Source organism: Pongo abelii, chromosome 19 (genome assembly GCF_028885655.2).
Source record: "Pongo abelii isolate AG06213 chromosome 19, NHGRI_mPonAbe1-v2.0_pri, whole genome shotgun sequence".
Lineage (NCBI taxonomy): Eukaryota > Metazoa > Chordata > Mammalia > Primates > Hominidae > Pongo > Pongo abelii.
The window spans coordinates 4,731,021-4,745,947 of record NC_072004.2 but is presented as its reverse complement, the minus strand read 5'-3'; the positions used below and the strand labels follow the sequence as shown (position 1 = coordinate 4,745,947).

Sequence of the window (14,927 nt, the reverse complement as noted above, 5' to 3'; positions counted from 1 at the left end):
TAAAACCTCTTGGGGCATAAAAGAGTTTGGGAAGGTCAAACTGAGGAGTGCTCGCCAGGCTAGGGGACAGGCAGGCAGCAGGTGGGAGCTGTCCCTTTGGCAGAGCCTCATCCGCAGAAGAGGTGGAGCTCAGCATCTTGGCGCCCCTGCTGCTGCCTCCGTGTACACTGTGTCCTGGGCTTTGGTGGCTATTGTGAGACACCTGAAGCCTAGACCTTGTCCTTAAGTAGTTCCTGGTCCAGAAGACAAGATTATACAGGAGCAGTTGGGAAACTGAGTGTAGCGATAGTGTTGCAGGGTAATCTGGAGCACCTGGCCTCGCCTGGGAGTAGTGACTTGCAGACTGAGTGGTTAGACTGGCTGGGGATGGGGCAAGGACAGCACACCTGGCTGGACTGAGGGCAAAGGCTTAGAGTAAAACACTTGGGGAGCAGGTGATCTATAGGCTTGTGATAGTTGGAGCACAGACTGTGAGGTATCTCCCTTGAGATGAAGCTGGACTGTCAGATGGGGTCAGTGCTTGGCACTCCCTGACTGCCAAGCTCAGGAGTTGGTCCTCCACCTGGGGAGAGAAGCAGTCAGACTTTCAGGTTTGGCAGATCTTCAGGACCATCTGGAGGGGTATGGGGGTCTCCATAGTCCCATTCTCTGGGCCCCAAGCCCTGGATTGGGCTGGAGACAAGGCAGGAGAGGAAGCCACACCAGTGTGTTTAGGGAATGGCAGGATTTATGAGAAAAGAAATGGGGTTCCATTTGCCTGTGTCCCAGCCTGAGAGCAGGAAACCCAAGACTATTCAGTCACACCAAGATGGTGCATGCTGCAGGGCTCACCCCTTGCTGTCCTGCTGACCTGGGCAGTGAGGAGAGCTGCACTTCTGAGGCTGCAGGTGCAAAGCAGCCACCCACCTTTGCCCCTAGTACTGCAGGCTGCTGCCAGGTAGGTCTCAGCAGTTGTCATTAAACTCCAGGAAGACCATTTTTGAGCTGGATCTGATGCCTGGGGTGGCCTGGTGCGTGGCCAGCCCTGGAGGAGAGGAGGCACCCCAGGCAGGGGAAGTGTAGGCTGTAACGAGGTCTATTGGATAAGTAGTTGTGACCAGGGTAGGGGCAGTTGGAGCCTTGTGAATTTTCATGACAGGTGCCCCAGCCACTCTTCATCAAAAGAAACCAAGTTGTTTTGAGACAGGCTCTCACTCTGTCACCCAGGCTGGAGTACAGTGGCACCATCAGGGCTCACTGCGGCCTCCATCTCCTAGGCTCAGGTGATCCTCCCTCCTCAGCCACCCAGGTACCTGGTACCACAGGTGCACGCCACCACACCTGGCTCATGTTTTGTATTTTTTGTAGAGATCGGGTTTTGCCATGTTGTCAAGCCTGGGTCAAACTCCTGGGTTCAAGCAACCCACCCACCTCAGCCTTCCAGAGTGCTGGAATTACAGGCGTGAGCCCCTGCACCTGGCCAGAAGGTTTCTTTTCTTTTTTTTTTTTTTTTTTTTAGATGGCGTCTCACTCTGTTACGCAGGCTGGAGAGTTCAGTGGCACGATCTTGGCTCACGGCAACTTCTGCCTCCCAGGTTCAAGCGATTCTCCTGCCACAGCCTCCCGAGTAGCTGGGATTACAGGCGTGCACCACCATGCCTGGCTAATTTTTGTATTTTTAGTAGAGACAGGGTTTCACCATGTTTGCCAGGCTGGTCTCGAACTCCCGACCTCTGGTGATCCACCCGCCTCGGCCTCCCAAAGTGCTAGGATTACAGGCATGAGCCATCACTCCCAACCCTAAAATTATTTTTTATTATACAGATAATACACAATAATAGTGGAAAACTAGAAAATGCTAAACAGGGAAAAAGAAAATAAAACCACTCATATTTGTAACATCCAGACACGAGTGCTCACATCCTGATAAATCACTTTCCAGATTTTCTTCTGTGCATAGATGCACATGGGAACCATGCTGTATTCTGCCAAAATGGTTCACTGTGAGATCTGGCAGTGCCCCATGCAGCATCGGGAGCTTTGTCCTGTGACCCACCCAACTCCATGTCATTACCCCTTCTGCTTTGGCTGGGACTGAAATTGTGCCTGTGGTGTGAAGATGGGGCTTCTGATACAGAAAAAGGAACTAAGACCCCTCCCCCACGACCCTGTGTTCCTTACCCCCTCCAACCCCCAACTAGATTCCAACAGGAGAGCCCACAGGCTCTTTTCTCAAGGTCCCCAAACCTCCCACCCTCAGAGGCTGTGGCCAGAGTACCTAATGCTCACTGTGCCCAGCAGGTCCTGACCACGACCCTGACTCAGAGCTGAGGGCCTCCTTCCTGCCACTAGAGGCCCCACATGGCCATTAGGCCGTACCCATAGGAAGAGGCTGGAACGGAAAGTGGGGAGCGAGCCTCGAAGGAAGAGCAGCCAGGCCCGGGGCACCGTCACTTGCCGTCCCCTCTGCAGCTCCAGGTGTGTGGTTTGTGTGGCTGTGGCCAGAGCAGCATCTTGGCCAGGGTCCAGGGCCTGTGGTTTCACATGCCTGAGCCAGGTCAGCAGCAGGATGAGGACCACAGAAGCAAAGAGGAGCCAGAGGAGACCCAAGACATAGAAGCCCAGGGGAAGGAGGCAGCAAAAGTCGGGGTGGAGAAAAGGGTCATTTCTGGAGCTCTGGAAACGCCCTTGGAGCACCCCATGGAGCTTTGGTGGCTGATCAGATTCAGGGATGGTTTTTTTGGTGGATTCTGAGAGTGATATGGGTTTTGTGGTAGTTAAAAATATGATGCTTTTTGGAGTGATCAGGCTTGTGGCAGACTCCAGGATGGTCGGGCTTGTGGCGATAGTCGGGATTGGGGTGGGCTGTGGGGTGGTCGGGCTTGGGGCGGGCTCTGAGGTGGTCCGTGGGGTGGTCGGGCTTGGGGCGGGCTCTGAGGTGGTCCATGGGGTGGTCGGGCTTGGGGCGGGCTCTGAGGTGGTCCGTGGGGTGGTCGGGCTTGGGGCGGGCTCTGAGGTGGTCTGTGGGGTGGTCGGGCTTGGGGCGGGCTCTGAGGTGGTCTGTGGGGTGGTCATGTTTGGGGCGGGCTCTGGGACGGGCTCTGAGGTGGTTGGGCTTGGAGTGGGCTCCGGGGTGGTCGGGCTTCTGGCGGGCTCCGGGACAGGCTCTGAGGTGGTCGGGCTTGGGGTTGGTTCAGCAGTGGATTTTGGAGTTTTGGAGAATGTGATGGATTGCATGTGAAGTGTGAAATCTGGGGTCCGTCTAGGTGGGAATGTGGTCTGCTCCTTACTGGATTCTTGTGTTGGGTGCAAGGAGGAGGGCATTTGGCTGTCTAGAGAAGCAGTAGACCATGAGTAGAATACACCCCAGGGGGTTGTGTGGGCTTTGGTGGGGAACTTGACCACAGTCCTTGTGGCACGCACCTTATCGCCCTCAGTGTCGTCTTCTGTGTAGTAATCATATAGGTCTGTGTCACCTTCATCACCAAGGGTGGGGCATCCCTTTCCTGGGTATTTGTAGACGGGAATCTTGTCTGAATTGTCACACTGCACACTGGCCACGTTAGAGGTCATGGCCTTGACGTCCACACCTTGCTTCCATACGTAGACATTTTCGGCATTGTCCTGCAGCCAGCGACGAAAATAGAGGATCTCACAGTTGCATAACCAGGGATTCCCGTGGAGAAAAGCAAAAGGCAGGAGGTGGGACCCAAAAAAGCCCTTTGGTATCGTATACAGCGAGTTCTCTTGGAGGAGAAGGGTGTCGAGATTCCCCAGCCCATTCAGGAGCCCAGCAGGGAGCTCAGTCAAGTCGTTGTTAGCCAGACTGAGCTTCTCCAGCTTGGGTGTGGGCGTCAGGAGCCCTGGGGGCAGGGTCTTCAGCTCATTGCCTTTCAGGTAGAGCTCTTGGAGTTCGCCAAGACCACGCAGGGCACCAAGAGGCAGCGAGGTCAGCCGGTTGAAGGAGACGTCCAGGACGGTGAGAGCAGGCAGCGTCTGCCCTAGCAAGGGCAGGCTTTGCAGCTTATTGTGGGATAGATCCAGGGTCCCCAGCACTGGCAGCATCCCATCGACCTGGAGCTTGGTGAGCTCGCACTTATCTAGGTACAGCTGAGTGAGGCGAGTGTAAGGCATCAGGGTTGCCAGGGAGAAGGTGTACAGGAGGTTCTCACCCAAGTGGAGGATGGTTGTGTCTTTCGGCAGGTCTGGAGGCAGTGCTGTCAGATTCCTCTTGTCACAGTTTACTTCTAGGTGGCTGGCCACTTTGGAGACCTCACAGATGGGATGGGGGTGTAAGGGGCTTGGCAGCAGGAGCAGCAAGAGGAGGAGAGGCATGAGGACCTGTGGGCAAGGGGGCCTTGAGTGGACCCCCCTGCAGCCCCTGGAAGCATTCCCCCAGGCCCCAGCCCTCTTCCCCCCCGCAGCTTCGCTTCCAGAAACAGCATCCACACCTCCTGTCTTCCCTACTCCCGTCTCCCACCCTTGCCTGCAGAACTTAAACTACTAGCTCCAGGCCCTTGGCTCCTTCCCCTCCCTCAGACCCCTCTCCTGCCCCAGCACCAACCCCAGCTTACAGGCAGGCAGAAAGACCTCCGAAGGCACAGAGCGTCTTCTAGGGTGCCAGTCGACTCCGTCCTTCTCTCTTCTAGCCCCATGGAGGACTAAGCCAGTGGCAAGGAAGGGGATGGGGGTGAGGAGGAAATGCAGGCCTGATAGGGATTCCAGTGACCGGGAATCCCTTGGACACAAGCCCTTATCGCCTCACTCCACGGCTTTCCCCCAAGCCCTCTTTGTGGTTCTTTCTTCCGCTTTCCTTTTACACAGGGGAGATGGGGGTGGACTCCTCCAAACAGCCTTCTGCCATCTTTTAAAAACCTCTCCAGGGCCGGGCGTGTGGCTCACGCCTGTAATCCCAGAACTTTGGGAGGCTGAGGCGGGCGGATCACTTGAGGTCGGGAGTTCAAGACCAGCCTGACCAACACGGGGAAACCCTGTCTCTACTAAAAAATACATTAGCCAGGTGTGGTGGTGCTTGCCTGTAATCCCAGCTACTCGGGAGGCTGAGGCAGGAGAATTGCTTGAACCCGGGAGGTGGAAGGAGGTTGCGGTGAGCCGAGATCGTGCCATTGTACTTCAGCCTGGGTGACAAGAGCAAAACTCCATCTTAAAAACAAAAAAAAACCTCTCCAGATGCCCCCTTCTCTTCCTCTTCACAGCTGTATTCTGAGAGTTGCCTACTTTTAATTCTCTCCCACCTTTCTCTCTGCCTTCTCACCCCAGTCTATGCTGATTTCTTTCCCCTGCTACTCCATTGACTCGGTTCTTACCAAGGTCTTTAATACACTCCCTCCTCTACATCCATGGGACACTTCTCCGCTGTGATCTTACTTTATTTTGGCAGCCTGCATACCCATGGCCACTCGCCCCTTGGGATTCTCCTTTTGGCCTCTATGACACATGACCCTGTAATTTTCTTGGTTTTCTTCTTACCTGTTTGGTTGGGCCTTCTCAGTCTCCTTCATAGATTCCCCTTCTTGAACAATTAAACTGCCCCCAGAGTTTGTGCTTAGGCTCTCTTCTTTCCCTTTTTTTTTGAGACGGAGTCTCACTCTGTTGCCCAGGTTGGAGTGCAGTGGCACGATCTCGGCTCACTGCAACCTCCGCCTCCCAAGTTCAAGCAATTCTCCTGCCTCAGCCTCCCGAGTAGCTAGGATTACAGGCGTGCGCCGCAATTCCCAGCTAATTTATATATTTTTAGTAGAGACGGGGTTTCACCATGTTGGTCAGCCTGGTCTCTAACTCCTGATCTCAAATGATCCACCCACATTGGCTTCCGGAAGTCCTGGGATTAGAGGCATGAGCCACCGCGCCCGGCCTTCTCTTTTTTTCTTATGTTATGCAACCACCTGAGATTATCCTCATCCATTCCCTTGCCTTCAACCACCACCTACAACCTAATGACTCTGAAATCTACGTCTCTAGTCCAGACCCCTCTCCTGAGACACAAGCACATATGTCCAGCTGCCTTCTGGATATCTCTGCTTGGGTGTCCCATAGACACCAAAACAATATGTTCAAAGCTGAACTCACCATCTCTCTCCAAATGGCTTCTCCTCCTGTGTTGCTCAGCCTGGTGAATGGCACCATCGTCCACTCATTTACCTAACCATTCAATCAACACAAACAAAATCCCTAATAGTCATCTCTAACGTCTCCCGTCTTTCATCCCCATCACCAAGTTCTGCTGATTTTATCTCCCGTCTCTCTCAAATCTACTCTCCATCCACACCATCCTGCCAGCATTCCTAGTCCAAGGTTGTTGTTTTTTCTTCTTCGTCGTCGTCCTCCTCCTCCTCTTCCTCCTCTTCCTCCTTTTTCTTTCTTTCTCTTTTTTTTTTTTTTTTTTTTGAGATGGAGTCTTGCCCTGTCTCCTAGGCTGGAGTGCAATGGCTCGATCTCAGCTTACTGCCACCTCTGCTTCCCAGGTTCAAGCGATTCTCCTGCCTCAGCCTCCTGAGTAGCTGGGATTACAGGCACCCGCCACCATGCCCGGCTAATTTTTCGTATCTTTAGTAGAGACGGAGTTTCACCATGTTGTCCAGGCTGGTCTCTCTTGCTCTGTCTCCCAGGCTGGAGTGCAGTGGCGCAATCATGCCTCACTCAATGACAAACTCCTGGACCCAAGGGATCCACCTGCTTCAGCCTCCCAAGGAGTTGGGACTACAGGCATGCACCACCACACCCGGCTGATCTAAGAATTTTTTTCTAGAGACAGAAAAAAATTTTTTTGTTGCCTAGGCTGGTCTCAAACTCCTGGGCTCAAGCGATCCTCCCACCTCGGCCTCCCAAAGTGCTGGGAGTACAGGCGTGAGCCACCATGCCCCACCCAGGACACCATCTTCTCGCTACTGCTTCCCTGCAACAGCCTCCTTGCTGGTCTCCCAACTTCCCAATTCCCTTTCTTCTCTTTATTCTCCACTGGAGTGGTCTTTCAGAACTGCACATTTGCTCATATCCTTCCACTGCTTGAAATTCACCAATGGGCCAGGCACAGTTCCTCACACCTGTAATCCTAGCAGTTTGGGAGGCCGAGGCAGGTGGATCACCTGAGGTCAGGAGTTTGAGACCAGCCTGGCCAACATGGCGAAAACCCGTCTCTACTAAATATACAAAAAATTAGCCGGACGTGGTGGCCGGCACCTGTAATCCCAGCTACTAGGGAGGCTGAGGCAGGAGAATCGCTTGAACCCCGGGGGCCATAGGTTGCAGTGAGCTGAGATCACGCCCCCTCACTCCAGCCTGGGCGAAAGAGCGAAATTCTGTCTCTAAATAAATAAATAAATAAATAAATTCACCAATGGCTCCTCATAGATCTCAGGAGAAAGTCTAAAGTTGCCAACATGGCCTGCCGGGTCCTGCAAGATCTCACCTTTGCCTGCGTGTCCAGCCCCACCTGTTACCACTCTGCCCTTCCTCTTGATCATTCTCTCCTGTGCCTGAACTTTTTCTTCAACCCTTATCCCCTTCTGCCTAACTTTTACTTATTTGGCAAGTTCCAGCTCAGAATTCCTTCCTCTGGAAAGCCTTTTCTGACTTCCCAAGACCAGGTTAAATGTGTATTACAGAAAGTCAGACACCATGCCCTGCCTGTTGGTCCACTGCCCCTTCTGTGATGAGGATGTGGCCCTGCACTGTTCCCCAGTAGGGGCTCCATGCAGCCGCCTGAGCCTGCCCCTATCTGCTTCCAGCTGGTGACTGGACAAGGGATAGACACTTAAGCCAGATGCAGTTAATCCACAGATTTGCCATTTATATAATTTGCCAGCTGCAAAGGTATTGGAAAATTGGGGAAAACAAGGTAGTATAGAAAGTGAGGTGGGAGGTTGTCTAGCGAGAAGCCGTGAAATTGAACAAGGACCGCGAGCCCAGAGGCTGTTGATTATTTTTTTCTTTTTGACACTCACCCAGGCTGGAGTGCAGTGGCATGATCTCAGCTCACTGCAACCTGTTCAAGCAATTCTCCTGCCTCAGCCTCCCAAGTAGCTGGGATTATAGGTGAACACCACCATGCCGAGCTAATTTTTGTATTTTTAGTAGAGATGGGGTTTCACCACGTTGGCCAGGCTGGTCTTGAACTCCTGCCCTCAAGTGATCTGGCCACTTCAGCCTCCCGAAGTTCTGGGATGAGAGGTCTGAGCCACTGCGCCCAGCCGGCTGTTGATTTTTGAGGGCATTTTACTGTATCAGAATGTTTAGTTGCAAGCAACAGAAAATGGTCTGCCTAATTTAGGCTGCAAAGGAATTCATTAAAAATACGTTGGTGGGGCACATTTTCTCAGGACCTCCTGGGACAGTGTCATGGGTGAAAAAACAAAAACCGAAACAAAACAACAACAACAAAAAAAACCCTGGCTACTTCAAAGACTTCCCAGTGAGGTCTGGAGAAGCAGACATGGAGCTTTGCAGTCAGGAACAGCGCCCAGAACCAGGCTGCAGAACCAGTCCGGTGAGCAAAATTCTGCTCCTGCTGCAAGACCAGGTTATGGAAGTGTGTAGAGCTCGTGTTGCTGAACCAGAAACAGTGTTATCACAACAGCACCTGCTGCAGACAAAATCCTACACCGTCCCTATTCCTTTGTGATCCTGGCTCCCAATTCAAAGTCTGGGCCAGGCGCGGTGGCTCACGCCTGTAATCCCAGCACTTTGGGAAGCCGAGGCAGGTGGATCACCTGAGGTCAGAGTTCGAGGCCAGCCTGGCCAACATGGTGAAACCCCATCTCTATTAAAAATAAAAATTAGCTGGGCGTGGTGGCACATACCTGTAATCCCAGCTACTCGGGAGGCTGAGACAGGAGAATCACTTGAACCTGGGAGACGGAGGTTTTGGTGAGCCAAGATCGCGCCATTGCACTCCAGCCTGGGTGACAGAATGAGACTCCGTCTCAAACAAAACAAAACAAAACAAAACAAAGTCTGGGTGAGTCTGACTGGGCATGTGCCTGTGACTCAGCTGCAAGAGAGTCTGGGAAAGCAAGTATCTGGCATTTTCAGCTAGGAAAACTGAAGCATGCTCCGCTTCTCCAAAGATTCTGAAGTTGAAGGATTTTCCATAGACTCACCTGCTTTGGCACCTACTAAAGTGATTCTGTGTTTTACTTTCTTCAGATGTCAATGTCCTGGTTTTTTTTTTTTTTTTTTTTTTTGCGCCTTCTGGCTCTGTTGCCCAGGCTGGAGTGCAGTGGCACGATCTTGGCTCACTACAACCTCTGCCTCCCAGGTTCAAGCAGTCCTCCTACCTCAGCCTCCCAAGAAGCTGGGACTATAGGCGCGTGCCACCATGTCTGGCTAATTTTTGTGTTTTTTGTAGAGATGGGTTTTGCTATGGCTGGTTGTGAACTTTGAGTTCAAGCAATCTGCCTGCCTCGGCCTCCCTAAGTGTTGAGATTACAGGTGTGAGCCATCGTGTCACGCCCTGAATTATATTAATACATTTCCAAATTTTGCATCTTTGAGTCCTTGGAATTACCCTTACTTGGTCAATACAATTCTGAGTTGATTTTCTCACTTTTTTTTTCTTTTTGAGACAGAGCCTCGCTCTGTTGCCAGGCTGGAGCACAGTGGCATGATCTTGGCTCACCACAACCTCCGCCTCCCAGGTTCAAGCAATTCTCCTGCCTGAGCCTCCTGAGTAGCTGGGATTACAGGCACACCACCACACCTGGCTAATTTTTTTTTTTTTTTTTTTTTTTTTTTTTTTTTTTTTTTTTTTTTTAGTAAAGAGGGTGTTTCAGCACGTTGGCCAGGATGGTCTTGATCTCTTTTTTCGCTCTTGTTGCCCGGGCTGGAGTTCAATGGTGTGATCTTGGCTCACTGCAACCTCCGCCTCCTGGGTTCTCCTGCCTCAGCCTCCCAAGTAGCTGGGATTACAGGCATATGCCACAACGCCCAACTAATTTTGTATTTTTAGTGGAGACTGGATTTCTCCATGTTGGTCAGGCTGGTCTTGATCTTCCGACCTCAGGTGATCCGCCTGCTTCGACCTCCCAAAGTGCTGGGATTTTAGGGGTGAGCCACTGCACCCGGCCAGTCTCGATCTCTTGACCTCGTGCAGGCCTTGGCTTCCCAGAGTGCTGGGATTACAGGCATGAGTTGCCGCATCCAGCCTGCTCACATTTTATTTAGGACTTTTGCATCTAAGTTAAAAAATAGGAGTGGCTTATAGATCTCTTTTGGGGATCTTTGTCTGTTTTTCTGTTTGTTTGGTTTTATGATCAGAGTTATGCTAGCTTTGTAAAATAAATTGGAAAACTATATTCTCTGGAACAGTTATAGATAGGGATTTTCTGTTCTATATAGATTGGTGGAGTTCACCTATAAACCCATCCGGAGGCCAGGCGCGGTGGCTCACGCCTGTAATCCCAGCACTTTGGGAGGCCGAGGCAGGCGGATCACGAGGTCAGGAGATCGAGAGCATCCTGGCTAACACGGTGAAACCCCGTCTCTACTAAAAAATACAAAAAAAGCCGGGCGTGGTGGCAGGCACCTATAGTCCCAGCTACTTGGGAGGCTGAGGCAGGAGAATGGCGTGAACCCGGGAGGCGGAGCTTGCAGTGAGCGGAGATTGTGCCACTGCACTCCAGCCTGGGCGACAGAACGAGACTCCGTCTCAAAACAAAACAAAACAAACAAACAAAAAGGACCGTCTGGATGTGGTGCCGTTTTGGAGATAGCTTTTTGTGTTTTTTGTGTGCTTGGTTTGGTGTGATTTGAGATAGGAGGGTCTTACTTTGTCACCCAGGGTGGAATACAGTGGTGCCATCATGGCTAACTGCAGCTTCAACCTCCCAGGCTCAAGCGATCTTCCCACCTCAGTCTCCTGAGTAGCTGGGACCTCAGGCATGTGCCACTATGCCCAGCTATTTTTTAAAATTTTTTGTAGAGACAGTGTCTCACTATGTTACCCAGGCTGGTCTCGAACTTCTGGGCTCAAGCAGTCCTCCTGTCTCCACCTCCCAGCCACTCAAAAGGCTGAGGTAGGAGGACTGTTTGAGCCCGGGAGGTTGAGGCTGCAGAAAGCCATGATTGCACCACTGCACTCTGGCCTGGGTGACAGAGTGAGACCCTGTCTCAAAATAAATAAATAAGTTCCTTCCCTAATATTCTTCCTGTTATTGAAGCCACCTTTGCAAAATTATCACTGAGACAGTGAAAGAGATCTAACCTAACCAACTCCATCTTGCTTCTAAGCTTTAAGCCGTGCTTGTTCCTTCCTGGGCATAGGCTGAACTAACTTTGAGAGGAACTTAGTTTATTGTTTATAGTTACAGGCGTGAGCCATCACACCCGGACTACAGTTTATAGTTTAAAACAAAGACGGTAATAGCCCTTTCCCAAAACAAACCTACTTCTTGCCTGGGAACTAGACTGCCTTTGTAGTACTAACAAACTAGCCACAAGATTAGCAGTTATGGTTTAGGAGTCCGGGCGCAATGGCTCCCGCCTGTAATTCCAGCACTTTGGGAGGCCGAGGTGGGCAGGTCACCTGAGGTCAGGAGTTTGAGACCAGCCTGACCAACATGGTGAAACCCCACCTCCACTAAAGATACAAAAATTAGCCGGGTGTGGTGGTGGGCACCTGTAATCCCAGCTGCTCGGGAGGCTGAGGCAGGAAAATGGCGTGAACCTGGGAGGCAGAGGTTGCAGTGAGCCGAGACCGCGCCACTGCACTCCAGCCTGGCCGACAGAGCGAGACTGTCTCAAAAAAAAAAAAAAAAGAAAGAAAGAAATTCTGGTTTAGGAGTCATGCAGCTGGAGGCTACAGGATTCTGACCCTCCTTGGACTGCCCCTAAGATCAGTGCTTGAGATATTTTGCAGACCCTGCACTTGATGGATCAGCTGGCGCCACTCAGATCAATAAACTGGCTAATCTGATCTTGTGGCCCCCACCCAGGAACTGACTCAGCACAAGAGGACAGCTTCAACTTCCTATATTTTCATCTCTGATCTGATCAATCAGCACTCCCGGCTCACTGGCTTTCCCCCACCCACCAAGTTGTTCTTAAAAACTCCGATCCCTGAATGCTCAGGGAGACTGATTTGAGTAACAGTAAAACTCTGGCCTCCCACACAGTCGGCTCTGTGTGAGTTACTCTCTCTATTGCAATTCCCCTGTCTTGATAAATCGGCTCTGTCTAGGCAGCGGGCAAGGTGAACCCACTGGACGGTTACCTTATTACCTGAGCCTAGCCCAGGGGTGTGACCTAATCATGGACAACCGCACTCCTCCTAGGATTTCACATGGTGAATAAGGTGATAAGAGGATGCAGAACTGGTCTTCATTCATTTCAGCAAAGTGTTCAGGAAAAGCTGTAGTGAAGTTCCTGCTACTAAGGTCCCCAAAGTTACCTCATTCCTGAGCCGTCCTGCGTTGTTTCTTACATCCAGTGAGCTCCTGTATCTCTTTCCAAGAAATTTCTGTTGGATTAAGTTAGCTAGAGTAGATTTCTGTTACATGCATTCGAAGAAACCTAATCCAGTTCTTGTTTTTGTTGTTGTTGTTGAGACAGTCCCACTCTGTCGCCCAGGCTGGAGTGCAGTGGCACAATCTCGGCTCATTGAAACCTGCTCACTGCAACCTCTGCCTCCCGGGTTCAAGCGATTCTCCTGCTTTAGCCTCCTGAGTAGCTGGGATTACAGGCACACGCCACCATGCCTGGCTAATTTTTGTATTTTTGTAGAGACGGGGTTTCACCATGTTGGCCAGGCTGGTCTTGAACTCCTGACCTAAGGTGATCTGCCCACCTCGGCCTCCCAAAGTGCTGGGATTACAGGTGGGAGCCACGGCACCTGGCCCCTAATCCAGTTCTCTAGTGTAGTTCATTTATTTTTCCTTCCTTCCTTCCTTTCTTTTTCTTTCTCTCTCTTTCTTTTTTTTTTTTTTTTTTTTGAGATAGGGTCTCACCCTGTTACCCAGACGGGAGTGCAGTGGAGTGGCATGATTGTGGCTCACTGCAACCTCCACCTCCCAGGCTCAAGCGATTCTCCCACCTTGGCCTGCCTAATAGCTGGGACTGCAGGCATGTGCCACCACGTCTGGTTAATTTTTGTTTTTGTTTTTCTGTAGAGATGGAATTTGCCATGTTGCACAGGCTGGTCTTGAACTCCTGGACTCAAGTGATCTACCTGCCTCAGCCTCCCAAAGTGCTGGGATTACAGGCCTGAGCCTATGCGCCCACCCTAGTATAGTTCATTTCTAAAGAATTTGTATAGAAGATGCGGGGCGTGGTAGCTCATGCCTGTATTCCCAGCACTTTGGGAGACCAAGGTGGGTGAATCACGAGGTCAAGAGATCGAGAGCATCCTGGCCAACATGGTGAAACCCCATCTCTACTAAAAATACAAAAAATTAGCCGGGAGCGGTGGCGGGCGACTGTAGTCCCAACTACTCAAGAGGCTGAGGCAGGAGAATCACTTGGACCCGGGAGGCGGAGGTTGCAGTGAGCCGAGATTGCGCCATTGCACTCCAGCCTGGTGACACAATGAGACTCCATCTTAAAAAAAAAAAAAAAAAAAGAATTTGTGTAGAAGACATTAGTTAGAGATCTATCTGAAATCCATTCAACTTTTACTCTTTTTTCTTTTGAGAAACTACTCCTACCTCATCCCTAGAATTTTCGATGACATTGACTCTCAGCTGCGAGAATGGATCTAAGCCACTCAAGACTCCCTCCTCTTTGACACAGTTTAAGGACCCAACAAGTACCCTGACATAAGCTGATTAGGGTGTTCATGGTCATAGTGATTGGCCCAGGGATAGAAATAGGAAGTAAGTTGGTCCTTTCATAATGAAACCCAAGACTCTTGTTTGATGGTTAAGGTATACAAACCTTCTCTGAATGTGGACGGGAAATGTGTAACTCCAGGTGAGCTGTCAGCTGTTGGCATTATTCGGTGATTATGATGGGGTCTGGCCTTCAGATGAAGCTACCGTCAGAAAAGGTATGTGTTCATCAACAGTTGACTGGATAAAGAAAATGTGAGGTCAGATGTGGTGGCTCCAGCTTGTCATCCCAGCACTTTGGGAGGCTAGGGTGGGAGGATCATTTGAGCCCAGGTGCTGGAGGCTGCAGTGAGCTATGATCATGCCACTGCACTCCAGCCTGGGTGACAGAGTGAAACCCTGTCTCTAAAACTTAATTAATTAGGCCGGGCACGGTGGCTCACGCCTGTAATCCCAGCACTTTGGGAGGCCGAGGCAGGCAGATCACTTGAGGTCAGGAGTTTGAGACCAGCCTGGCCAACATAGTTAAACCCTGTCTCTACTAAAAATACAAAAATTAGCTGGGCGTGGTGGCAGGCGCCTGTAGTCCCAGCTACTCGGGAGGCTGAGGCAGGAGAGTCGTTTGAACCCAGGAAGTGGAGGTTGCAGTGAGCTGAGATTGAGCCACTACACTGCAGCCTGGGCAACAGAGTGAGACTCCGTCTAAAAAAAAAAAAAAAATTAATTAAAGAAAATGTGATACACACACAAACACACACACCATGAAATGCTATGCAGCCACTAAGAAGAATGAAATCATGTCCTTTGCAACAACATGAATGGAGCTGGAGGCCATTATCCTAAGGGAACTAACTCAGAAACAGAAAACCAAATACTACATGTTGTCGCCTAAAAGTGGGAACTAAACAATGGTTACACAGGGACATAAAGATGGAAATAATAGACATTAGGGGCTTTGAAAGAGGGGAGCTTAGGAGGCAAATGAGCATTGGACAGTTACCTAATGGGGCCAGGCACGGTGGCTCACGCCTGTAATCCCAGGAGGCTGAGGTGGGCAGATCACCTGAGGTCAGGAGTTTGAGACCAGCGGGGCCAACATGGCGAAACCCCTTCTCTACTAAAAATACAAAAATTAGCCAGGCTTGGTGGTGGACACCTGTAATCCCA

General features: G+C 51.0%; 1 protein-coding gene across 1 annotated transcript; it reads right to left on the bottom strand.

Annotated features, from left to right (window-relative positions):
* Window positions 1-1,492: 1,492 nt before the first annotated feature.
* Window positions 1,493-14,092, bottom strand: GP1BA (glycoprotein Ib platelet subunit alpha). The gene is made up of 3 exons (XM_054536017.2): window positions 13,867-14,092; window positions 4,554-5,117; window positions 1,493-4,320 (listed from the first exon to the last, which is right to left on the bottom strand). The coding sequence occupies exons 2-3, from the start codon at window positions 4,632-4,634 to the stop codon at window positions 2,236-2,238; spliced, it is 2,166 nt and encodes a 721-aa protein (XP_054391992.2). The 5' UTR covers window positions 4,635-5,117; window positions 13,867-14,092; the 3' UTR covers window positions 1,493-2,235.
* Between the last annotated feature and the right edge of the window lie 835 nt (window positions 14,093-14,927).